The 27,557-nt window shown below is 30.1% G+C and overlaps 2 protein-coding genes across 6 annotated transcripts in view; one reads left to right on the top strand and one right to left on the bottom strand.

Moving 5' to 3' along the window:
- Nucleotides 1–194: 194 nt before the first annotated feature.
- LOC127725573 (dynein light chain Tctex-type 5-B-like) lies at nucleotides 195–26,533 on the bottom strand. 5 transcript variants are annotated; one of them, XM_052232657.1, is made up of 5 exons: nucleotides 26,426–26,533; nucleotides 10,041–10,154; nucleotides 8,267–8,311; nucleotides 3,804–4,017; nucleotides 195–2,825 (listed from the first exon to the last, which is right to left on the bottom strand). In XM_052232657.1, exons 2-5 carry the CDS (start codon nucleotides 10,136–10,138, stop codon nucleotides 2,622–2,624), a joined length of 561 nt encoding a protein of 186 aa, XP_052088617.1. In that variant the 5' UTR covers nucleotides 10,139–10,154; nucleotides 26,426–26,533; the 3' UTR covers nucleotides 195–2,621. The 5 variants fall into 5 exon arrangements, with proteins under 5 accessions (XP_052088617.1, XP_052088627.1, XP_052088599.1 ...); XM_052232667.1 differs by lacking the exon at nucleotides 8,267–8,311 and adding an exon at nucleotides 8,812–8,826; XM_052232639.1 differs by lacking the exon at nucleotides 8,267–8,311 and adding an exon at nucleotides 9,350–9,409.
- Nucleotides 26,534–26,841: 308 nt separating this feature from the next.
- Nucleotides 26,842–27,557, top strand: part of LOC127725400 (guanine nucleotide exchange factor subunit RIC1-like) — a 45,474-nt gene continuing 44,758 nt past the window's right edge. Inside the window, exon 1 of the mRNA XM_052232342.1 lies at nucleotides 26,842–27,044. Within this exon, the coding sequence (XP_052088302.1) occupies nucleotides 26,904–27,044 (141 nt within the window). The 5' untranslated portion in view covers nucleotides 26,842–26,903. The remainder of the gene's footprint in view (nucleotides 27,045–27,557) is intronic.

Consider the following 27,557-nt stretch of genomic DNA (forward strand, 5'->3'; position numbering starts at 1 on the left):
GGGCGTATAAAAACTGGGATTTTTTAAAGACAAAATTCCTTAATTGTTATTGAAGGTACTGGTTATTCTTTTTTCCATTGAATTTCTTTCTTGAGCCAGTTTGGTCTATTATTGGAGTAGTTAATGGACGACTTTCCTATTTCAGTAAAACTGAAAACTCTTGAAGGAATAAGGGTAAATGATTACAATACAAGTAAGAATTTCTGTGTTTTATTAAATAAAGAGAAGTATTTATTTAAAATAGATGACAATTGAAAGAAAAATTTAATATAAAATCATGAAAATATTAAGATAAATAAAGAAACTTACCATACTGCATCAAATTTACCAGGAATATCACTTGATTTGAAACAAAATCTTTACACCCCAAATATTAAAACACATTTTACAGGCAAAATATTCAAAATATTTGGTAATTATTCCAAAAGTATTGGGAAAAACAATTACTATGTGAAATCTTAATATGGAAATTTTAAGTAATCTGAAGGAAATATTAAAACAAAATAAAATCTTTATCTTATATATACCATTGGGCATTCAATTTTCTTTCTTCTAAGTCAATTTTTCACAATGTCCTTAACTTTATACTTTTATTTTCCCAGAATGGTTTTCTCTGAAAGATGTCACTTTAAAGAAAAATAATCTAGTGCAAATTTGGTTGCAGCTTTTGGTCTGACAATTTAGTCAGCAGCATGATCAGTTTTCTTTCTTGCTAAGGCCATGATAAAATTATTCCTTCATAATCATCCATTTATTCTAATTGGACTGGGTCAATTATTTTGTTTTTATTTGTTACTTTTTTTCTTGTTGAGATAATTAAAATGAGAAACAAAAAAATGATACAGCGGATAATATTTTGGGGGATAGGGATGAGAACCTAGAAATATGTTTATTATGGCCTTAATAGAGAAGATTTTAGCACCTATAGAACAATTTATAGTTGTCATAAATGTTATATTAAACTATAATAGACAAATACATAATATGGAATAAATAACATCAAAATAAAGTATTGCAAATAACAGTCAGCAGTATATCAGTAAAGGCATTTCAAAAAAATCTGGACGGATTCAAAAATAATAATATAAATTTATAAAAACAATGCAAGCTAAGCATGAGTAGATATCAGTTATTTGGACAGTTTACATACTTTTTAACAAAAATTACTGTGTGAACTTTTGTAACAACATAAAAAATTGTATAATTGAAAAGTATTAACTTGTCCTAATTTCACAAGATTTTTTTCAAGTATTTTCAAGATTAAGTACACATACATTTGTAAGAAACTTAAAAAAAAGTTTTCTTACAAATTCAGTAATATTTTCATCTTCTTGTGCTTTGAAATAATTTTCATGTTAATCTTTTTTTGACTATATAAAATCTGAATTTTACAAATGGAACTGAAACTTTAGTTCAAAAACAGCACTTTCTGTAGCAAACAATATCCTATATTAGAATTTAAATTCAATAAATAATTTTTGGTTTACAACTATTATTTTTCATAATCAAATATTGTTGAAAAAGCATTAAATAACAAAACAATAGCTCTGTTTTTTCACCAGTGATAAAAACATATTCTATTCTAGATGATTAAATATGACTGACAGATACATATAAAGTTGTAAACATGTGGAAATTGCACAACTCTTCAAAATGAATCCCACAAAATAACTACATAATAAAAACAATATATTGTACAAATTATGTATAAATGCAAGACTAGTGCAAGGTGAAAAAAGCCAAAAATATACAGAATATGATATAAAGATTGTCATGCATTATTGCAGTGTGTTTTATAATATCTACATTGAAAATGAAAATATGCATTATTTCTGTACACATTTTATTCATCTTTATATTAGATCTGAATGTTGTTGATAAATTTAATCATCTTTGCAATTTTAACCAGAAGAAAATGACATCATACACTCAAAAATCCTGTTTGTTAAACAAATATTTATCTTAAGACTAATAAATTCAGTTTTTTCTACATTGAACATGAAAAGCAATTATAATCCAAATATCCTCTTCTAGAAATAAACAGTCAATAAATACATGGTGTACTTTATACACAAGAAAAAATGCAAGATGATTATTATTCTTAAGACAATATTTTTGTCACGACAAAAATGTAAAGTGAATTCATTGAGACAAAAATTATGTATTTGTGAAATTTTATGATTATTCATAATTTCTGAATATGTTTTTCCCTCTTATCATACATACTTAGACAAACAAACTAACTTATCATTGTTTAACTTAAATGATTAAAGTTGTTAAAATCACAGATATCTTTTTCAAAACTAAAGCTTGTAATATGTAAGCAAAACAAAGGAACTATAAGGCCACATTTTTTTTAACTCAAACACCAAGCAGAGTTTTAGGTTCTAGAAAATCCAATTGATTAAACCTTATTTAGGCAAGTACCTTTATATTTTAACTTTAGTCAAATGACTTATGAATATGGTTCCGACTTATATCTAAACAATAACAACAAATTTCAAAACCAATAACAATTTTTCTCTTTGTCATGATATCCCTTTAAACTAACATAAGATATATCTGACATTGGTTGAAACATACAGGATGATAACAATACTTATAAATAACCACTATAATATCTATTCATAATATACACCATAGACTTGGGCTATAGCAAACAAGGAATTGTTCCTGAATTCTGCTGAGGAGTATGTATCATTAGCAGAATCCCACAAACATCGGCTGCCCATTAACAAGGCTTGATTGTTGGATTGTCCGATATCTACAATACAGATTATCTTAAATCTTGGAATCATCAATTCTTTAACTCTAGCTTTGATTACCTGTAATATGAAAAAAGAAAAAAAAATCATTAGTTTCACTTCAACATATATAATTGTAAATCATCTGATAAAACAGATTTTTTTTTACATATATTGAATATTCACATGCAAAATTACACTAATTCCATGCAATATTTTCACACATTTTCATTACTGGTTACTATTTGGGGTACCTAACTAAAATGCAAACACACTGGATCAATGTATTATTATCCTTTAAACACTGATCAAAAACTCCCACTTGATGTCAAGTTAAATACAGCATCTAACAATAGTTTGAGTAGATCAAACTTTGCTAGATGTAGAAAATGCTGTTTCTGTGCATTGAGCCACATCAACCAAACTTTGCCAGATGTAGATAAAGCTGTATCTGTACATTGAAGCACATCAACCAAACTTTGCCAGATGTAGGAAATGCTGTTACTGTGTATTGAAGCACATCAACCAAACTTTGCCAGATGTAGGAAATGCTGTATCTGTGCATTGAAGCACATCAACCAAACTTTGCCAGATGTAGATAATGCTGTATCTGTGCATTGAAGCACATCAACCAAACTTTGCCAGATGTAGATAATGTTGTATCTGTGCATTGAAGCACATCAACCAAACTTTGCCAGATGTAGATAATGCTGTATCTGTGCATTGAAGCACATCAACCAAACTTTGCCAGATGTAGATAATGCTGTTTCTGTGCATTGAAGCACATCAACCAAACTTTGCCAGATGTAGATAATGCTGTATCTGTGCATTGAAGCACATCAACCAAACTTTGCCAGATGTAGATAATGCTGTATCTGTGCATTGAAGCACATCAACCAAACTTTGCCAGATGTAGATAATGCTGTATCTGTGCACTGAAGCACACAGATGTGTGGTAATCAACAAAGTGAAACTATTTTTTTGTGTTTTTTTTGTCTTAACTGAATGTATGTCTGGCAGTGATCCCATGAACAAATTGATTAATTACTTTAGACTCACTTCAGATATTGTCTTAGACATTTGTTTGCATAGTTCTGGTTCGTATTTCTCCTCAGCAAGATAACCTTCTAAAACATCTTTAATGATATTTTTTACTTTTCCAGAGGGAAATTTTCTGCCTGGCGTCATTTGGTAACTGTTTTCATATTTCATGGCTGGCCTGTAATGGTCATCATGTCCTGGGTCATCCATAAATGAAACTGTACTCATCGACCTGTTAAATACACACAATCGTTAATGATAAAAGTGTTTACACTGATAAATTATTTGTTTGCTTTCTGAAATTCATATAGTGGTATTTAGTAGATGATCATAAATTATATGACAAGATGTATGGTTTGTTGTAAATGAAGAAACTTTCAGATTTTTTAGAAGAATTTTAAATGAATGGTGTAACAAACAAATCTTAAAATTGAAAGATCTCATGGTTTACCATAAAATTATGTAAATGATTCAAATTCAGACTTGCACTTTTAATCAACTACTGGCTGTTGCAAAATCTAAATATGAATTCACTGATCATGTGTGGAGCACACTCAATAAAAAGAGATTAAAATTGTGCAAAATAAATGATGAAAATTAAAATCAAGTCAATAAAATTGGATATCAAATTATATATGCTGATGAATGAAGGTTATAAGCCAAATATATATGAAATAAAGAAAATAAGTTGGGTTATGGCAATTTATGCAGAAGCCTAACAACACACAATCACCTAAGATAGATTTCTAGTCGGTACCACACAGGTTTCAATGATGGCAAAGTGCAAAAACAATATTTCAGCCTAGAAATCACCCAGGGTCTAGATAATCTGTTCTTGAAATCAACTTACACAACAATAGTACTGCATAGACCATTTATGATTTATTCAATTTTCTTGAAATGAATCATTTAAATTAAAATTGTATCAAGAGTTATTTAATGGACTGATCATCATCTACCTAAGTCATATTGGTTTCAAAACATGTCAAATATTGAAAAAGCTAGTGATAAAAATGAATATAGACAATCTTTTGCAAGTATACTGAGCATTTGAAAAATTAATTATGAAAGCAAAGCTAATGCCAGATAAGTGACAAGGACAGGATCATCAAGGTAAACGATGGGAAGACAGGGTATATGTCTAGCAATATCTCAACTCCAAACATGTCTACTCTCATCTACACTAGCAAAACCAATTATACTTTTGGGAAAAAATCAACATACAAAACTGAATTTTGCATTTTTTTTAATCCATCTGCTGACCTGTAAATAAAATATATTTTTTTAAAGAACATTATACAGATTCAATTCCTGATACAGTTTGGAAAATATTTTGTTAAATAGAAATTCTCAACTGCCTGTATCACTTACCCGATACATTTATCAATGACTTCAGAACTATATCACTTACCCAGGAACCATTATATAATTTTCAAAAGTTCATCGGCATGATAATAATTTAGACAACTTGAAAACTAACTGGGAATGGTAAAAACAGTTATCAGTCAGATCAATTGGTAACAAGGAAATTGGGAATTCTAATACAATTATCATAATGAGACAATCTTGAATCATTTTAAAGCCATTTTTGCAACATTTGCTATAGATGGGCATTTAAGTTTCACTAAAAAACTAACAGATAAATTTTTACTTTATGTACGTCAATAGTTTATAAGCTGATAAGTTAATTGTAGGACTGTAATAAAACCCTAATAATTATGATTTGGGAAATTTCCTAACCATCTTAAGGATCTTTCATGTCCTTTTGTTAACATTGGTCCAATGGATCCAGAGCGGAAGATTTTATTTTAGTGATGTATAGTATCAGTGATGGTAACATCTAAGTACTGTTTTTAAATACACTCAAAAGGCTAATAAAATAATATCTGCTTAAAATAGATTTATGCATTAAAATATTAAAATATATTTCTTAAAAATTCCAAAATTTCTGTTGCACAATTATAAGTGAAAATGAAGAAGTATTTTGAATGGTTTCAATGTAATATGACCAATTTCCAAATGTGTTCATCTGAAAATTTATTTAAAATTTTACTAAAAATATAGAGCATAAATTAATATAGTAAAGTATTTAAAGACCAGACTAGCCCACCATTCAATAGAATATTACTAAATCAAGTTCCCACACCAATATCACAATACCCTTGGTTTTAACTTGCATGAAACTTAGATCAAATTTTCATATATTTTAGATTCTTATTACAAGTATCATTATATTTTACTTTCCATTATTTAAATCATTTAAAAGTTTTAGTGTAAGGTCATGCAACAAACTTTTTAATTTTAAACATGCAAGTTGTTTTGAATCAGAATCTAAAATGAATCATCATAATTTGATGATATAATTAAATAGACTACTCTACATGTAGTTAGTAACCAATCCATGCCACCAAACCATGTTTTACCCTGACTTTAAAAATTCTTTAGACCTCTTTGTCCCTACATCGCCACTATAAATATAATTATCTTGTGAAAGATAAAAGTTTAAAAAAAACTGTATGCTACATTTTTTTGATTTAAACACTAGCTTTCTGCATTTGACTGACAGTTTTGTTCTGCTTATGTGTGCTTTACAATATCTATAAAACTTTAACCATTTCCAGAAAAAATATCTGAGAGCCTAAATTTGATACAAATATCATTATCTGATATACAAATTAATCCTCATCCACGAAAAAATTACTGGTTTGCTGCAATGAAGAGCAATTAAAAGAAGTTTTTTTTCAAAACTACTCAAAATCACTTTATTTCAAACATACTTCTAACCAAACTCAATGCAAAAAGCTGAAATATTTGCATATTGAAGTAAATCATTTTATAATCCTTTTTTTTGTGAACACACTTGACTAAATTTAAGCTGTGCTTTTTGCCTCGTAAGCAATTCACTTTAAATTTTCTGAAATGACTTATTTGAACCCCTGCTATACACTTATTTTGAGAGAAACAAATCTTTTAAAAGTCTCAATACAATGGCTTATGTATTTCTATACCATATAATTCCTTTTAAAATAAAACAAGTACTGGTAATTAAAACACTTTAGTAATACATGTTTTAAGAGGTTTATATATATTAGGGGTTTCATGATATTTCCTGTGGACTGGTACTTTTCCCACTTGTAGGTTTCCTGTGGACTGGTACTTTTCCCACTTGTAGGTAGTACTTATATTATATTCTAAAATACTTTGCATAAAAATTCCTCAATTTAGGCCACACTTTTTGGTAATGTAGAAGGGTTCAGCACCAGGGACCAGACCTGTATTTTTAACTATAATAATGCTGCATGGGTTTAATTAAGTTAAAATCACTGCTATTCCATGCCTTATGTCAATAGGGTTTAACAATGATAATTTGTATATATTAAAGTGAAAGGTAGAGGAATATGGTTGCACTTATGTGACTCATGTGAGTTGAAATTGTCATTACTTTTTTTAACACCTGAAATTATTATAATTGGACCATGGTTTTATTGAAATCTTTCAAAACAGAAAACATTTGTACTTAGTATATATATTGCGAACCCAATGAAAGTTTTCCACAGTGCCATCTCTATATTGACCAGGTATTTAAACTTTTGCAAGTTCACCTGTCCTATTGAATGAATACAATAGCTATTTTTCTCTGTGTAGTTTATTCACTGGGACCTTTAAATTTCTTCTAAGAGAAATCTATCATTCATTGATTAAATTACCTGTGTAAAAAAAAATTTTATATATAGACAAAAATACTTTTTTTATACTCATTAATTGCGTGTGCTGATGTATTTATTCAATATTAATAATATATTTTCATTCAGTTTAATATAAACATTGATTCAATCATAAAAAGTTGATTTCTAACAAAAGTTTTATCAATGTTCCTATTGAAATTTGATTTTTTTTTGTTTAGTTATAGAATACATTTTAGAAGATCTTAATTTGAAACATCATTATTTTCAAGTTCTTATTCATGTCAAACAAATTTTTTTTTAAAAGGAACAATGTTGAAAGTTTTGTCAGAAATCAACTTTTTATGATTGAATCAATGTTTATATTAAACTGAATGAAAATATATTATTAATATTGAATAACTACATCATCACACGCAGTTAATGAGTATAAAAACAGTATTTTTGTCTATATATAAGAAATTTTTTTTACTCAAGTAATTTAATCAATGAATGATAGATTTCTCTTAGAAGAAATTTAAAGGTCCCAGAGAATAAACTACACAGAGAACAATAGCTATTGTATTCATTCAATAGGACAGGTGAACTTGCAAAAGTTTAAATACCTGGTCAAGATAGAGATGGCACTGTGGAAAACTTTCATTGGGTTCGCAATAAATTCTTATTGTATACAATAAATACTTTAAAAAAGTTCATAAATGCCTTCATAAAAAATCACATTATAAGCACAACAAAACTATCATTCTAATACTTAAATGTAACAAAAATTACTTCAAATTCCAAACTGGCAAAGCCTACCTTTGTCCTTCTACCATTTCTGCCAACTCTTGACGTTGCACACTTCTATGTTCAAAAGCCTCAAATAGTTAACTTTTTTTTATTACTGAGATATTAACATAAGTTTTTTTCACATCAACTTAAAACTTCATAGACATTGTTCTTTTGTAAATTGTAAGTGTTATATTAACAATCATATCAAACCATTTATACAAACATATTCACATTGGTGTTACCAAGCATCATTTCAGCAATACTTCAAAACAGATAAAACAGATAAAATATTCAAAAATTCACACAAGATGCCCACAAACCTTACTTAGTTCATTTCTGTATAACATATCCAACTTACTATCAGCTAGAATAATTTACAGATATAAAGTCAAATATTGTTCATTTCAAATATAAATTTTAAACAGGAAAAATCTAAGCTTGAAAAAACATGCAAAAGCTATTGTGGTGCAATGTGTAAACCCTTAAGCCTTGTTTTTACATGTATTTACAAAATGTAAGACTAATGTGCATGCAGGATATATTTTGTCTGATATTTTGTGATTTATTGTTACCTCTGTGAATGACGACTAGAAAAGAACATTTCCTTTTTAGAAAGAAGATAAAATAAAAAAAGAATATCTAAGACCACATGCTGCTCAATTTGAAAGTAACAAAAATTTCACACATATTCAACCCTATAAAGTGATATGTAAATGTTCCTGGAATATTTTAAATGATTCACACAGAACAAAAAATCTTTCCAAGGAACACCTACAACAAGTTTACTGAGTAATAAAATCTGATGAAAAAGCCTGTATACTCAATCATACTTTATAGGGTTGATTTATAAAATAAATAAATACACCCAAATCTAGAAAAGAAAAGATACATGTAGTGTCTCCTAAAAAAAATGCTATTTTTATGTTTTTTGTGCTCTTTTTTTACTGATGCTGAGGAATACATTAAGACTGCCAGCAACTATTCAAAGATTAATACTGTAAACTTGTGCACCCATTTTGTAATTTTTGAATCACCTTTCAGTGTTTTAAGGAGAAGCACTACATGTGTTTGAAAGTTTTTGTGGTCATTACAATACTGAAAACTTTCTACCTCCCCTCATCCTCCTTCTGCTCACTATTTCTTCTGCTAAGCAGAAGTTCTGGGTATGGACTACAAAGTTCAAAACTAAAAATTTTGATTCAAAGATTAAATGTTAAGTAATCTTATATACAGAATAACAAAAATCTAATTAAAATGTAGACAGACATTTATTTTCGACGCAAATTCCACTGGAACAAACAGAATATTTGTGGTCATTGTTATAGTCATCTGTAGATTTTTACACAAATTAGCAAAAGTAAACTTATAACTTAAAATGTCTGCACTGCATCTTCTTAAAGGCAAATTAATAAATGTGTGTAATTTTGCAAATATTACCATTAAGGCTTTAGAAAAGGTTATGATGAATGCAATAAGGCTTAAGTCCCACTTTCATTATTTTCTGGCCCATTTTAAAAAGTTCAATATGGATGTATTTAAACCAATAATACTACTTTATGACTATATAATCTCTATATCTTTAAATATATGTAAAAGTGTTTTTCTCTCTATAATTATCTATACCTTAATAATATCGTTCTTTATTCTCATATAGTACAGGACTTTTGGTAAATGGTAGTTTTATGTAGGCATATATATTAGATTCTATATATATTTTAATGACATGTTCAAAGCTCCTTCTAAATAACGTAAAATCACAAAAAGTATTTATACAGTATTACTGAGTAATAAAGAATCTTACCCAACTTTATGGACTTTGTATACATCACTACTGGACAGTGAGGACACAGATCCCTGTTTTCTCAGCAGCCTGGCTGCTTTTGATTGAGCATCCGTCATTGTGTATTTTTTATGGCTGTGAAAATATAAAAATCTGATAATTATTTGCACAATTAATGTTTTAAAATGATGTTAATAATTTAGAAAGCTATCATAACTAAAATGTTAAAATGGTTAATACAATGTTTTTTAAATTTTCAGTATATGTTTATGACATACTTCATATTTCAATTAATTTGACAGCATAAATCATTCCTAACATATAACCAAACACTTCAGACTATCACTGCTACAACAGGAAATTCCCAAAGTGCATTCCACTTACATGACTTACTGCAAATTGGAGTATAAGTTACTGATGAAAGTCTCATCACCTACTAAAGGAAACTTTGATTCTTACACTAATGAAAATGACCTTTAGGTTATTTTTGTCATTGGGTTGCTGTCTCATTGTTGTAATTCCAACATCAACATTTTAGCATTCTAACAAACTGAACACATATATACAGTTATGTTATAACTCCAAATAACAATCACATACCTAAACTTAATCATAATGTTTAACCCTAGCTAATCATTGAAACTTTAAATTTAGGCATTTTCAAACTATTTTATTGTCAAATAAATGTGGATAGTGTCCACATGTGGACACAGATGATGCCCCCGCTTGCATATCATATAGTTATAAAGGGACATAACTGAAGAACGGTAAAAGTGACACTACCCAAATTTGAACTTGATCTTAGTTTTGTGGTAATAAGCATTGTGTGTAAGTCTCATAACATTTGGTTTAGGCTAACTTAAGTAGAGAACAGAAACTAAAAATTCAGCAATTTTTCTATTTGTAAACATGCATAACTCTAGAACAGTTGTGTATAAGTTTTATAACATTAAGTTGAAACAAACTAAAAAATTCAGCAATTTTTATGTTTATAAAGGGACATAACTCAAGAATGGTAAAAGTGTCGCCACCTTATTTCGTACTTAATCTGTACTATGTAGTAATAAGCATTGTGTATAAGTTTCATAACATTTGGTTGAGGCAAACTAAAGTTAGAAAACGGAAACAAAAAATTTGTACTTGATCTTAGTTTTGTGGTAATGAATATTGTGTATAGGTTTCATAATGTTTGGTTGGGGCAAACTAAAGTAACAGAATGGAAACTAAAAATTTTGCAATCTTTCGATTTATAAAGGGCATACCTCAATAATGGTTAAAGTGACACTACCCAAATTCAACTTGATCTGTGTTTTATCAGTGGAAGTCAAAATTAAACATTGCATTGTATAAAGCATTGATTGTAGTTGATTCAACTATAATCATGGACAAAGGAAGATAACTCCAATTTTAATATAAATCACTTGATATTTACAAGAAAATAAAAATTTTGCAATTTTTCCATTTATAAAGGGGTATAACTCTAGAACGGTTAAAGTGACTCCACCAAAATTCAAACTTGATCTGTGTTTTGTGGTAATAAGCACTGTGTATAAGTTTCAAAACATTTGGTTGAGGCAATCTTAAGTTAGAGAACGGAAACTAAATATTTTCCAATTATTCCATTTATAAAGGGGCATAACTCTAGAACGGTTACAGTGACGCCACCAAAATTCAAACTTGATCTGTGTTTTGTGGTAATAAGCATTGTGTATAAGTTTCATAACATTTGGTTGAGGCAAACTTAAGTAAGAGAACGGAAACTAAAAATTTTGCAATTTTTCCATTTATAAAGGGGCATAACTCTAGAACGGTTAAAGTGACGCCACCAAAATTCAAACTTGATCTGTGTTTTGTGGTAATAAGCACTGTGTATAAGTTTCATAACATTTGGTTGAGGCAAACTAAAGTTAGAAAACGGAAACAAAAAATTTGTACTTGATCTTAGTTTTGTGGTAATGAATATTGTGTATAGGTTTCATAATGTTTGGTTGGGGCAAACTAAAGTAACAGAATGGAAACTAAAAATTTTGCAATCTTTCGATTTATAAAGGGCATACCTCAATAATGGTTAAAGTGACACTACCCAAATTCAACTTGATCTGTGTTTTATCAGTGGAAGTCAAAATTAAACATTGCATTGTATAAAGCATTGATTGTAGTTGATTCAACTATAATCATGGACAAAGGAAGATAACTCCAATTTTAATATAAATCACTTGATATTTACAAGAAAATAAAAATTTTGCAATTTTTCCATTTATAAAGGGGTATAACTCTAGAACGGTTAAAGTGACTCCACCAAAATTCAAACTTGATCTGTGTTTTGTGGTAATAAGCACTGTGTATAAGTTTCAAAACATTTGGTTGAGGCAATCTTAAGTTAGAGAACGGAAACTAAATATTTTCCAATTATTCCATTTATAAAGGGGCATAACTCTAGAACGGTTACAGTGACGCCACCAAAATTCAAACTTGATCTGTGTTTTGTGGTAATAAGCATTGTGTATAAGTTTCATAACATTTGGTTGAGGCAAACTTAAGTAAGAGAACAGAAACTAAAAATTTTGCAATTTTTCCATTTATAAAGGGGCATAACTCTAGAACGGTTAAAGTGACGCCACCAAAATTCAAACTTGATCTGTGTTTTGTGGTAATAAGCACTGTGTATAAGTTTCAAAACATTTGGTTGAGGCAATCTTAAGTTAGAGAACGGAAACTAAATATTTTCCAATTATTCCATTTATAAAGGGGCATAACTCTAGAACGGTTACAGTGACGCCACCAAAATTCAAACTTGATCTGTGTTTTGTGGTAATAAGCATTGTGTATAAGTTTCATAACATTTGGTTGAGGCAAACTTAAGTAAGAGAACAGAAACTAAAAATTTTGCAATTTTTCCATTTATAAAGGGGCATAACTCTAGAACGGTTAAAGTGACGCCACCAAAATTCAAACTTGATCTGTGTTTTGTGGTAATAAGCACTGTGTATAAGTTTCATAACATTTGGTTGAGGCAAACTAAAGTTAGAAAACGGAAACAAAAAATTTGTACTTGATCTTAGTTTTGTGGTAATGAATATTGTGTATAGGTTTCATAATGTTTGGTTGGGGCAAACTAAAGTAACAGAATGGAAACTAAAAATTTTGCAATCTTTCGATTTATAAAGGGCATACCTCAATAATGGTTAAAGTGACACTACCCAAATTCAACTTGATCTGTGTTTTATCAGTGGAAGTCAAAATTAAACATTGCATTGTATAAAGCATTGATTGTAGTTGATTCAACTATAATCATGGACAAAGGAAGATAACTCCAATTTTAATATAAATCACTTGATATTTACAAGAAAATAAAAATTTTGCAATTTTTCCATTTATAAAGGGGTATAACTCTAGAACGGTTAAAGTGACTCCACCAAAATTCAAACTTGATCTGTGTTTTGTGGTAATAAGCATTGTGTATAAGTTTCATAACATTTGGTTGAGGCAAACTTAAGTTAGAGAACGGAAACTAAAAATTTTGCAATTTTTCCATTTATAAAGGGACATAACTCTAGAACGGTTAAAGTGACGCCACCAAAATTCAAACTTGATCTGTGTTTTGGGGTAATAAGCACTGTGTATAAGTTTCATAACATTTGGTTGAGGCAAACTTAAGTTAGAGAATGGAAACTAAAAATTTGGCAATTATTCCATTTATAAAGGCGCATAACTCTAGAACGGTTACAGTGACGCCACCAAAATTCAACCTTGATCTGTGTTTTGTGGTAATAAGCATTGTGTATAAGTTTCATAACATTTGGTTGAGGCAAACTCAAGTTAGAGAACGGAAACCAATTTTGGGACGTACGGACGGACGTACGTACGTATGTACGTACGTTCGTACGTACAGACGGACAAGGGTAAAACTTAATGCCCCCACCGCTACGGCGGGGGCATAAAAATTGGTAAGGGGTCCACAGAACCCTGTGTCTCGCCTGCGACTTCTGCTGTCAGTGTAAAAGTGAAAGTTGACTTAAGAACGGAGTCCATTTATCAGTAAAATACAGGATTTAAAAAAAAAATCAAACTTTTTCTTCAGATTCTATTTCATGGTCTTGAAGATTAGCTTCTGTCCAAGTTTTATAACAATCCATGAAGGATTACAAATGTATCATGTCAAAAAAATTTAATCCCAGATTTTCTGATAATTGTTTTACTGTAAAAAACTAAGTCCATCTATCAGAAAAATACTGAAAATGAAAAAAATATATTTTCAAAAGTTTGCTTCAGACATTATCTCTTAATCATAAAGTAGACAAAGTGATGCCCCCACACTCCAATCTGAAGTAACTGTATTATAAAAAAGTCAATGTATGACTTTCTTTGGGATATTTTTGTGTCTGGGAGACACAAATGATGCCCCCGCAGATGCAAAGTGTTATTTTAAAATACACAAAGTTGAGCATGGGAGCACATAGGTCTATGGTTCACTGTGAAGGAGTTATCCCGAAACGCTATGCACCTCTTATGCAAGTAAATACTCTAAAAAGTAATACAAATCAAAACCCTGACCACATGCACACCTTCAATACATGTACAATCAACCAGCAAAGTGAAAACTTCCTGGCATTCAAACTGTAGGAGGAGTTATCCAGAAACGCTATGCACCTCTTATGCAAGTAAATACTCTAAAAAGTGACAAAGTTCAACTATCTCTCATTAGAGCAAATATTAATAAATATCAAAACCCTAACCACATGCACAATCTCAATATATGTACAAACAGCCAGCAAAGTGAATACTTCCTAGCATTCAAACTGTAGGAGGAGTTATCCGAAAATGCTATGCACCTCTTATGCAAGTAAATACTCCAAAAATGACAAAGTTCAAAGATCTCCAAAAAGAGCAAATATCAATAAAAATCAAAACCCTGACCACATGCACACCTTCAATATATGTACAAACAGCCAGCAAAGTGAAAACTTCCTAGCATTCAAACTGTAGGAGGAGTTATCCGAAAATGCTATGCACCTCTTATGCAAGAAAATACTCCAAAAATGACAAAGTTCAAAGATCTGCCAAAAGAGCAAATATCAATAAAAATTTGTAAGGGTTCCGCGGAACCCAGTGTCTCGCCTACTTTTGCTGTTAATCACAGGCTCCTCTCTATACTATCTTTTGATTGTAAGTAGCTTCTGTCCAAGTTTGGTAAAAATCCAGGATAGTTTATGAATCTAATAAATGTTATAAAAACTTAAACTGCAGACTGTATGTAATGTTAACTGGAAGAAAAACTAAGTCCATTTATAAGTAAAATACGGAAAAAATGGAACAAAGTTTTAACAAAATTTCCTTCAAGATACTAGCTTTTAATCATAAACAAGCTTCTGTCCAAGTTTGGTACAAATCCAGGATAGTTTAAGAAAGTTGTTAAAATTTTAAAAACTTTAACCACAGAGTGAATGTAATGTTAACTGGCAGAAAAACTAAGTCCATTTATAAGTAAAATACGGAAAAAATGGAATTTTTTTTTTACAAAATTTACTTCTGGATACTATCTTATGATCATAAACAAGCTTCTGTCCAAGTTTGGTAGAAATCCAGGATAGTTTAAGAAAGTTATTAAAATTTCAAAAACTTTAACCACAGAGTGAATGTAATGTTTCCTGGCAGAAAAAAAACTTTAACCACAGAGTGAATGTAATGTTTCCTGGCAGAAAAAACTAAGTCCATTTATAAGTAAAATACGGAAAAAATAGAATTTTTTTTTTACAAAATTTACATTTGAATATTATCTTATGATCATAAACAAGCTTTTGTCCAAGTTTGGTAGACATCCAGGATAGTTTAAGAAAGTTATTAAAATTTCAAAAACTTTAACCACAGAGTGAATATATGTGGACGCCGCCGACGACGCCGACGGAATGTAGGATCGCTATGTCTCGCTTTTTCGACAAAAGTCGAAGGCTCGACAAAAATCAAAACCCTGACCACATGCACACCTTCAATATATGTACAAACAGCCAGCAAAGTGAAAACTTCCTAGCATTCAAACTGTAGGAGGAGTTATCTGGAATAGCTATATACCCATAATGGGACAGATGGACGGACAGGCGTAAAACAATATGCACCCAAACTTTCAGTTGCGAGGGAATAAAAAGCTTCTGCCAAAGTTTAATAAAATTCCATGAAGCTTTGACAAAGTAATTAATGTGTAACAAACCATAACCCCAGACTGTATCTTCTTGTTGACGGTAAAAAAACACTACGTTCATTTATCAGTAAAATACGGAAAAAAGAAAATAAATATATTCAAAATTTGCTATGGATACTGTATTTTGGTCATAAAGAAACTTCTGTCCAAATTTCATAAAGTTCCATCAAGGTTTGACAAAGTTATTGATGACTGAAAAACTTTGACCTCAGACTGAATCTGAATGTTATAATAACTGTAAAAAAAACTGAATCTGAATGTTAACTGTAAAAAAACTAAGTCCATTTATCAGTAAAATATGAAAAAATGAAAAGAAATATTTTCAAATTCTGTTTTTGATACTGTATTTTGGTCATTAACAAGCTTCTGTCTAAATTTCATAAAATTCCATGAAGGTTTGACAAAGTTATTGATGTCTAAAAAAAAAATTTAACCACAGACTGCACCTAAATGTTGATGCCGACGACGAAGGAATCTAGGATCGCTATGTCTCTTTCTATGTCCCAGGTTCGACAAAAATTCATCTTCTAAAAAATTAATTCCTAACAGATAAAATTAATTTGTTGTGGCTTAGAAAAGTAAAACATGAAGACACAATGTGATGAATACAGCACAGAAATCAGATATACCATAGTTTTACTATTGTTCTCAAGTTGATGCATTTGTGTTGCAAATATTGAATCGAAACTGAATATTTAGGCACAATTACTTATGCAAAAATGCAATATCTGAAAAATAGCCTTAAATGCAAAACATATGCAACACAGATACAATTTTTTTAAACATCTTTTAAATTACTATTAAATTTTAAAATATATACTAGAAGCATTTAAAAAAAAATTATGGCAAGTAATAGGAATAAGCTTTTCATCTTGATCTGCAATACAAATTTATTCTAGGGACAAAATAAGATCCTTACCAAAAAGAGTTTTATACAAATTTAAGTCTGTGTAGAATCTTTTCATTCATTATTATAATTAATCAGTAAGAAGTTTACATCATTATTTTAGTTTCTAAATATATATACTTACTGTCAAATTTAATATCAAAGATTAAAGAAAAATGCCTTGCCTCCTAGATGTATTGCAGTTAATCCTTTATTCAAATGATGTGGAAAGTATAACCTTCAACTACAATCAATATGTTTCTACTTGCTTCCTAGAGTATTAGATTTTCAACGCTTAATGACTTGATGAAAGTGGGTTTTAAATCTTCAGATTAAAACTTTTTGAAAGAATTTTTACGATCGAAAGAAAACTATAAAATTCTCATTACATATTTTATGTCATTCAAAAACTATGTTTTACAGAGTAACATAAACAAAAGGTTTTTTTGCAAGAAATATTCAAACAATTTGTATGTAAATAACTTAGTAATTATACTTTTATGGCTAGCATCAATTTTTATAAATAACTTTATATGACCAAATAGCCTTACCACTTGTTACAAATTGAGATCATTAAAAGGTCATTCAGACAATCAGCTACCAAAGACTGGGAATATACTGCATAGTTTTGCAATCTATGTAAATGTTTTCTCAGAATAAAAATAAGAATTTTGTTTATCAAATAAACACCTTTTTATGGTATAAAAGTTTTTTCCTTTCTTTCAATTTTCCTTTTTTTTTATTTTTATTCTTTTTTCAAAGGAATTATACAGAAATGTTTAAAAACTTTAATTAAAAAATCAAATTGAAGTAAAAACATACAGGCAAGGGGATAGATAATTTTAAAAATTATTTATTGTAGCCAAATAGTAGACTCATATAGTAATTGCAAAGATCCTAAATTTTGACCTGATGTCATTGAATTATGCAGCAAGAAAATAAGAAATAAACAATTTAAGGAATCTCATTAAAGATAATAATTTTCTCAAAAAAAGTCATTTATCAAAATATTTTTACCTGAGCAAATAGCAAGTATTGTGAAGATACTGCAACTTGACAAATGCAAATTGACAGAATTAAGTATTGTGTTAGTTGTATTATTGAGTATATACCGGTTAAATTTAGTAAAGTTTAAAAACAACACAAGGGGTTCTCAAACAAAAAACAAATTTTTCCATACAACACTAAAGCTTTATACTTGCAGCTTTGAAGGAGATATTTTTACTTTTATCACCTGATTTAATTGACAATTTAAACATATGAACTAAGAAACACCTGAAATACTTCAAACAATTTTACAGGTAGATAAAACTGACAAGGTAAATATTTAATTTTTAATAAAAATGGTATAACAATGACAGTCTCAGTGTGTACTAAATTAACTTGATCTTATTTTCTGATCGACAACAATCTATTTTCCAAAAAATGCAGATTTAATAAAGTTCTTTTTTTAAATGATATCAATACAAGTGATCAAGCACATGCACTTTGTATTAAATGCAAAAGTTTTTTTTAAAGTTCTGATTACTAAATATAGCTAATCCACAATTACAAAATTTCTTATTGTTTCTCCATGACCTGCATCTATTATTGTTATATTTTCCCTAAAATTACTATCTAAGAAAATAAATGGCGAATGTCTCCATGGGACACAGATGATGCCCCGCTTGCATATAACGTTATAGAGGGACATAACTTAAGAACGGTAAAAGTGATTCCACCAAAATTCAAAAATTATCTGAGTTTTGTGGGTAATAAGCATTGTGTATAAGTTCAATAACATTTGATTGAGACAAACTTAAGTTAGAGAACGGAAACGAAAAATTCAGCAGTTTTCCATTTGTAAAGGGGCATAACTCTAGAATGCAAATATAAAGCATAAAATGAATACATCAAAGTGAACAACAACTGTAACAATTTAAACAACAATGTTAAATGGAAAATAATAAAATGATTAACAGAAGAAAAAATAAAAAACAAAACAAATCAAAAGTACAGACTAAATAAACTGTTGACACCAAGATATGTCTCGGCTGTCGGCAGAAAATTCAAAAACAAACAATCTGATGGACAGCAACGTTGCTAATCATTTCAGTCACTGGACTATAACCTAGGGGGTAGGGCCTCAAACTAGTCGTCAAACTGATATTTACTGATAGAAATGCAACTTTTTACAAAATATCATTGATATATATCACAAGTAGTTCCTATCAAACTAACTTAAGCCAAAAACTTAACATTGAAAATTGCTTATTAGTTCAGTCACTGGACCATGACTTAGGGGGCAGGGCCTCCAAATAGTCGTCAAACTGATATGTACTGATAGAAATGCAACTTCATAGTAAATATCAATGATTCTATCACAAGTAGTTCCTATCAAACTAACTATAGCAGAAAACTTAACAATTGTTGACGCTGTATCTGGAGCCGTCGCCGTCGATGGAAAAGCAATCCCTATGTCTCGCTTTCCGTGACTTTTGTCGCAGGCGAGACAAAAATTGGTCAAATTCGTCTTTTTAAGGTGATAACTCCTATAAGAAGTTGTCTGACAGTTTTGATGTCAATAAATATTAGGTAGATCTCATCAGAAAACTTAACATTGAAAATTGCTAATTAATTCTGGACCATGACCTAGGGGCAGGGCCAGAAAAAGTTGCCAACTGATATACATGTATATATATATGTGTACTGATACATGTGATTAGGGGGCAGGGCCTTGAAATAGTCGTCAAACTGATATGTACTAAGGTTGCTAATTTTGCAAAAATATATCATTTTCTAGCTACATGTACTGAATATTCATGTGATATAATGCACAAGTAGTATTATCACTCACAAGGAAATAACTTCAGTCTTAAGCAGACATAACATCAGTTTTTATCTACTAAATGGTTTTTTTATATATCAATATTCAAGTGTCAAATCATCTGTTTATCAAGTCGTGTATCTATATTTTGGCATGTTAAATTGACAAGTTTTTGTAAATAGATAAACTATGGTTTCTTTGTGACCATATATGGTTATGAAATGTATATAAACTTGTACATTCTATATGAACATGCCACTAAATCTTTGATCATGCTGTTTGAACAGAGAGGTGAAATTTTATATAGGATAAAGGCAGAAAGCCTCCAATCTCATTTACATTTAATAAATTAACTTTTAAAAAGATACTACAAGCATGGCCAGTTTTCACACAGATTGTTTCAAAATACAAGTTCTTTTTTTCAAATCTTTTTAATATGATAATACATTCTCTTGTCATTAAATTTCTCAAATGTAACTCTTTATTAATATTCCAATGAACAGCTGCATCATGACGACACCACCCTCCCCAACTTAATACCTTTCTTTCAACCATTAAAGTCAAATAAAAAAAGACATATATACCTGTAAAATACTAGGAAATTGAATAACAAAGTATTATTTACAGGTTGTAAGATTGTTATTTAATTACTAGAACACACCCGCGACATCGCAGGTCCGTGACTGAATGTTATTACCTATGCCTTATTTTTAGTCTGGATTTTTATTATTCGTATTGTCATCTGATAAAGTCATGCTGATTGTAAGGTGCACAGTTTTTTCTGCTTTCAAAATCTTTCTGTTTGGACTAGTCCTGGTTTTATTACTACCATAAACTTACTATAAACTAAATTTGAATTTTTTACTTATTAACCAATTGAAAATTAATAGTGGTATTGAGGTGTACTATAATTCAACATAGATATTAAACAACTACTGGAAGAATTGCAGGTTCTCCTGATAGAGGAGGGATTTACAGAAGGTAACAGGTGACTACAACCGGAAAATACATGTGACATATACTATTGGTATCGGTATCGGATTCAACCCGGAACTTGTTAATTATTGGTAATATTAATTATGTGGAAAACATAAAAGCCTGGAATGGTGTAATTTTTAAACAACACCATTGTCCTATATTAGTTATATATAAAGTTAAATTCTTTGATTCATCGTTTTTATGTCATGCCGGCTAACAAATTGGACTTTGATATTTTAGTTGTATAGATATAGGATAAGGTGATTATAACTGGGCATTGCAAAAGACAAACAAGAAACTGTCTTTATTTTGACTAATAAAACCCTATGAACTCTGGATTGACAATTTAAAAAAACCTTCAGAATTAAAAGATTTCTCTTAACTAATATATGATAAGTAAATAAGTTGAGTAAAAATTCCATTTTTGTAAAGATACATTATGCAAGTGTAAACTATTGTTATCAGAAGATATTTGTCAATTTTCTAACAATTAAAGTCACAAATAAATTCAAGAACAAATATTCGTAATATGCTTAAAATCATCAAAATTAAAAAACAGCTTGTCTTCATAAAAAAAAAAAAAAAAAAAGGGTAAATATCATAAAATTTTATCAAACAAGTTATAAAAATAATTTGACTTTTGCACAATATGCACCAAAAGCTGTATATTTATTAACAAATAAAGTCTAATAGCTCCTGGATCAACTTTTGGAAAAATCCTAAAAATTAAAAGGGGAGTTTTGTCTTCAGTATACATGAAAAAAAAACATTGTATAAAAATTACATACATTTAAAGATTTAATAAAGTAATATTGTGTAATATCATGAGATATTGCTCTTAAAGATGAAAATTTTAACATTCCATGACATTTAATATCCCATAACTGTGGAAAGACAATTGGAAAAATCATAAAAATTAAAAGGAATCTTGCCCTTCTGCAGCTAATTGCTGTGTACAAATTCTGTAAAGATCAAAAGAGAAAACTTGAGTTACCATAAGACATGCTCCAAATTGTCAAGTTCTTAAGAAAAATTATAGTCCCATAATTCTGGAACAACAAATCTGAATATAGTTAAAATCGAAATGGAATTTGTCTTCATAGAATGAAGCATTGTAAAAAAATATCATGAAGATCTGTTAAAGTAAACCATAAGGCATGTGTATGTTGCCCCAGAGGAAGTATTCTTCACTATCATTACAACTCTTGAAATAAATAACACAGCTATGCAATGCACACATGATATGCCAAAGCATCATAAGCAGTCTTTCAACATTGCACTAACTTTACTAAACACATGCTAAATCTTAAGTATTTTTTTACCTTCACAGAAGACACAGTGATCTCAAAATGAATAGGAATCTTTACACTAATTATATTGACCATATATTTAAGTTTGGGTCCAATCCCATGTAAGGTTTTATAGCTATATTTGTATGATCTGTAAACTTCTTTCCTGCCCTAATTATGATCTATTTTTAGAGATGGTGATGACAGGCTTTTGGGATGTTGGAAATAGGGGGTAAAAAGTGAGGATGTAGAATGTAGGGGGTAAAAAAGTGGGACCCAGAAAAAACAAATTGGAAAAAAGTAGAAAGGGAAAAAAAAATATCCCACAAAAAACAGGATTTGGGAACTGAGCATCCCAGTATCACCCCCTCTTTATAGACTATATCTTGACCCTAGATGTATTAACCCCAAAATTGTACTGGAACAAAATGCTTACTCAATCCGTAATTTGTTATGTTTTCTATATATATATTAAAAAAAAAAAATTGTAAAATTTTCTATATTAAAAAGTCCAAGGACCATAACTCTGCAAAAAAAATCATCTGAACGGAACAAAATTTGAACTGTGGAAAACTGATTATTTGAGTGAATTTTCTAAGTCAGAGGACTACAACTCTGCAAAAAAATCATTCCAACCAAAAAAAATTAAACTTGATCTGTAACTTGTCATAGTTAAACTATATAACAAATATCAAATCAATATCTTTAAGCATAACCAAAAAAAAAAGTGTTGAAAACTGATTATTTGTGTGAATTTTCTAAGTCCAAGGACCATAACTGTGCAAAAAAAAATCATCCAAAACTGAACAAAATTCAAACTTGATAGTACATGTAGTATTAAACTTGTCATGGTTAAAATTTATAACAAATATCAAATCAATATCTTCAAGCATGACAAAAAAAGTGCTGAAAACTGATTTGCCATACTGACGAATGGACAGACGGACGTAGTGCAAACCGAAAGTCCCCTTCGGCTTTGCTAGTATGGGACTAATAAGGATCTTCCTCTCATTATATGTGATCATATATCAAATAAGGTTGCAAACTTATATAATCAGATATAGAGTATTTGAAAATCCAAAACCAAGATGACTGAAGGATAGAAGGATAGACTGACAAGTAAAAAAATCTATGTGGCAACAGCACCTCAAATTCATCACCTGGTCAATTCTAATTTTCCCTGTAAATATCTTTTCCCTTTCCCTTACAAATCTGGGATTTATTAATTTCATATTCCCAAAATTCTTAGTTTTAAGTGTACCCTGTCCTGATATACACCAGTTGCATATATTGCTTCTGATTTGTCTCCTTCATGTTTTGCACGACCACTAGATTTAGTTTTTTAATTCCTCTTTAATCATGTTTAACATATTAGTGGACTCAGATATCCTTATGGTATAAGTTGTTCCAGATCATTAGTGAGACATGTGGTGAAACTCATGTTCAAGTCTAAGAAGAAGTCCTAATCATTGATAAGGCATGGCACCATAGAAGAATTATATAGGTGGATGTCTCCTGTCTAAAAGTAAGACATTATCAAATTCATAAACCATTGGTTATATGTAAATTCTCCTACCATCATACATAACTAAATGTACTGGTGTGTGAAAGTTTTGAATGAAAACAATGTCCCAAAATATCTAGTCTAACAGAAAGACATTACCAAACTACAACTGTCAAATTCAGTAACCCTAACAAATGACTGAATGTAATTGTGCAGAATGCTGGTAATTTCTATTAATCTGGCATCAAACTGACAAAGGCAGTAAATAAGTGATTGGGTAAAGCTGTCAATCTTTAATTATTGTTATTGAAAGATCGGAGCAAGACTTGATAGTTCAGATAGTAATTTGATAATGGCTAACAAAAATACAAGATGTATCGCCTTAGCGACGTAACGTAATAATGAATATCCCGAAGGTTTGTATGGTGTTTTCCCGGAATAATCTAAGATATTACAGTTATCATTGTCAACACCTCTTCCATAAATTCCAACTAAAAGTCAATTGACTCAATTACCCATTTAGAATATAATTCTACAATTATGAATGATTATTTAGATTTAACAACGATTTGAGCTTTTATTTTTAATTTGTAAATATCTATTTATACCATACCATCACATTTATGTTCAAACATACAATGACCTAAATTAGTATAGGAAGACTGAACTTTTAACAATATTGAAGCTTTATTAAACAGTTAAATACAAGTGCAAAATCTAACTGTTTAACAAAACGTTATTATCTATTTATAATTTAAAATAAAGGCTATAATTTATTTATATAACAAAAGTGGGCAAATTGGCACACTTAACGGAGTGGATCAATCCAAAGCACAAACTACTACATGTAGGTGCAAACAAGAAACAGGACGAGAAGAACCTTACCCGGCATCCACACTATCATGACTATCAGACCCCAGCAATACTCCATTCAACTATACAGATAAATACTGACATATATTAAGCATATAAAAATTGTGACAGCTGGTGGACTAATAAAACTATGAAGAAAACTATTACCAGAGAGAGGGGGCTTTGGTTTAATTTAAGCGTTTAAAAGTTCGATTTGCAATTGTCGTAATGGCAATCCCATCTTTGTCTCCTCGATAGCGACCTACCAAATAAGACTTACCAGGTTTGTACTAAAATGAGCAACACGACAGATGTCATATGAGGAGCAGGATCTGCTTACCCTTCCTGGGTACATGAGATAACCCTGAGTTTATTTTAAAGGAGTTCTCAGGGGTTATTACAGTATTTGTTCCTTACGGAATAAAGGTTATAGAATACCTGTTCCAACAGGAACAAATATTATGGCATAGTTTATAACAAAGTTTCCAGTGGAACTTCTGTCAGGCGGAACAAATATACGTTGACAAGTCAAGGTTAGATAATTTACACGACTGATGGTTTACGAATTTGGTGATGTCTTAGGGTCAGATAAGAGTTGATTACCAATCCACTATTATGTGATACCTTATCACTTGATAAAGCTTATCAACATATTTTATAGGAGTAACATGACGGTGTTACATGTGGAGCAGGATCTGCTAACTCTTTTGTAGCACCTGAGATCACACCTGGTTTGTTGTGGGGAATTATAGTTATCTCGTACCATTGTAAACTCGTACCAATGTCAACTCGTACACTAAAAAAAAACTTGTACCAATGCAAACTCGTACCACTGCTAACTCGTATTACGGTAAATTCATACCATTGTAAACTCGTACCAACTTATTTAAATGCATTCAAATGGTGTTTAATGATGAATATATACTTTAATTTCACTCAATACCTCTTAAGTCTGTAAAATGTATAAAATTTGAAATTACAATGAACAATTTGTAGTTACATATATTTCCGGACTTTCTGTGTTGCCATTTAGAACATACATCACACTCTATTGCGTCTTGTCGGGGTCTAACCAGAAAGTGGCACTTTATATATTTTTTTTTATATAATTGTCGTCTTCCATTGTGGTTATGAGGAACTTCACAAACATGCCCCATTTTATGAGGAAAGTGGGCTTTTAGACAACTCGTGTCAGCTTATGTTTTGATAATCAGGAATTTCATTTAATAATAAACATTATACATTTAATTCCAAGCTGTTAAATTATATAACAACAATCAAAATTTAATAATATGATTAAACAAGTTGATTTTTGTCTAAGTTTTCATTAAAATCTGGTATAAAATTCAAAGATATTTTAAATTTTGGTATAAAGCTTAAACAAAATAATCATAAAACATTCGTATTTTTGCCTAAGTTTTCATTAAAATCTAGTATAAAAGTTTACAAAAAAAAAATCATAAAACATTCGTACTTTTGAATATATTTTTAATGGTACGAGTTTGCAGTGGTACGAGTTCTGATTGGTACGACTTCCCAGTGGTACGAGTTTACGTTGGTACGAGTTAACTTTTTTGGTACGAGTTTACAGTGGTAGAGTTAACTTGCTTCCTTTCATTCCGTTGTGGGGATCGTGTTGCTCAGTATTTAGTTTTCTATGTTGTGTTTTGTAAACTGTAATTGTTTTTTTTCGTTTTTCTTCTTTCTTTGTAGTGGTATTATCAGTTTGTTTTCGACTTATGAGTTTGAATCTTTTATAGCCTCTCTTTTGCAGTGTTGTAAATACTCGACAATAGTCAATAGTGAATAGAACTTAGAAGTTATCAGTTCATATTTATATCATTACATAGAGGAATAGGCGTTTTAGTGTTATATCTTGTTTATTATGTTCTTACCTCAATTATTTGTATTTAAAAAGAAAATTCGTCTAACATGTGCCAATATAGTTGCCAGGTGACTACGATGCTTTTTCTGTGCACTTTATGGTAAAACGACTAATTGATTCCGAGCAGGTGCCCGTTGAAACAGTTTTGATTCGATTTGTCAAATCATTCGATTAATTTTTTTAATGATTAACAATTTTCATTTAAAATATAACTTCATTTTCTTTTTATATTACCTTCTTTGGTAATTAAAAGTGCAAACTTTCTTTCTTTTTCGATCGGAAACGATTTTAAATGGCCATCTGAATCACATTTTTCGGGAAATACCTTTGTATATTTATGAAATATGAGAGTAAAATAAATTTTCATTGGACATAGGGTTTCCTTTTAATCCAATCACTTTTCTGTTTACTTTCCGAGTGAGAATTATCAAGATGGCATCTAAAAAGTGACGTTGATGACTTAAATGTCAAAATATTGAGAACACAATATGTATTTTCCAGTTGGCTGGCCAAAATATCTTAAAGAAACACAACATGATTCCCCACCGCTGCAGTATATTATTAGTAGCTGCGATAGAATGTTGTTTGCCATATTGTGTGAAGACACCATCAGTATTTGGTACTGTAAGGTAAATGCTTTTTTAAATGTGTGACAAAACTGAGAAGGTGAAAAAATTCTTAAACTCTTAACTAAAATGTGTAAACTTGATTTTTGTTGAATCACATATTAAAGGTGCATTGATACATTCATGTACATATTACTGGAAGCCAAGTACTGAAAACTGAAGTAGGGTGTACTGTAGCTGTGGAACCGTAGAATCCGGGTTTGCGCCCAATCACGTTGAATCCGGGTCCGTTCGCCCCCAATCACGCTCGCCCCCATGCACGTTCGCCCCCCTTTCACTTTCGCACCCAAAGTCTGTTCGCACCCTACACGTTCGCGCCCAATTTTTATTAGTGACATTCTGACGACCAGTATTTTATTTTTGTGTTGAATAATTTTTAATCATGTTTTGGTTAGTGTATTGTTATAAATATTTCTTTTTTATTGTTTCAAAAGTAATTGGGATTCTGACAACGTTTTTGTTTTTGTTTTGAATAATTCGTAATCATGTTTTCGAAAGTGTATTGCTATAAATATT

Source organism: Mytilus californianus, unplaced genomic scaffold (genome assembly GCF_021869535.1).
Source record: "Mytilus californianus isolate M0D057914Y unplaced genomic scaffold, xbMytCali1.0.p SCAF_1, whole genome shotgun sequence".
Taxonomy (NCBI): Eukaryota; Metazoa; Mollusca; class Bivalvia; order Mytilida; family Mytilidae; genus Mytilus; species Mytilus californianus.

Coding starts and splice junctions, on each gene's coding strand:
- LOC127725573 (XM_052232639.1), bottom strand. CDS start 10,138: ATGACGGATGCTCAATCAAAAGCAGCCAGGCTGCTGAGAAAACAGGGA. Junction 9,410..10,040: donor TACAAAGTCCATAAAGTTGG/GTAAGATTCTTT, acceptor TGAACTTTGTAG/TCCATACCCAGAACTTCTGC. Junction 2,826..3,803: donor TGTCTAAGACAATATCTGAA/GTGAGTCTAAAG, acceptor TTCATATTACAG/GTAATCAAAGCTAGAGTTAA.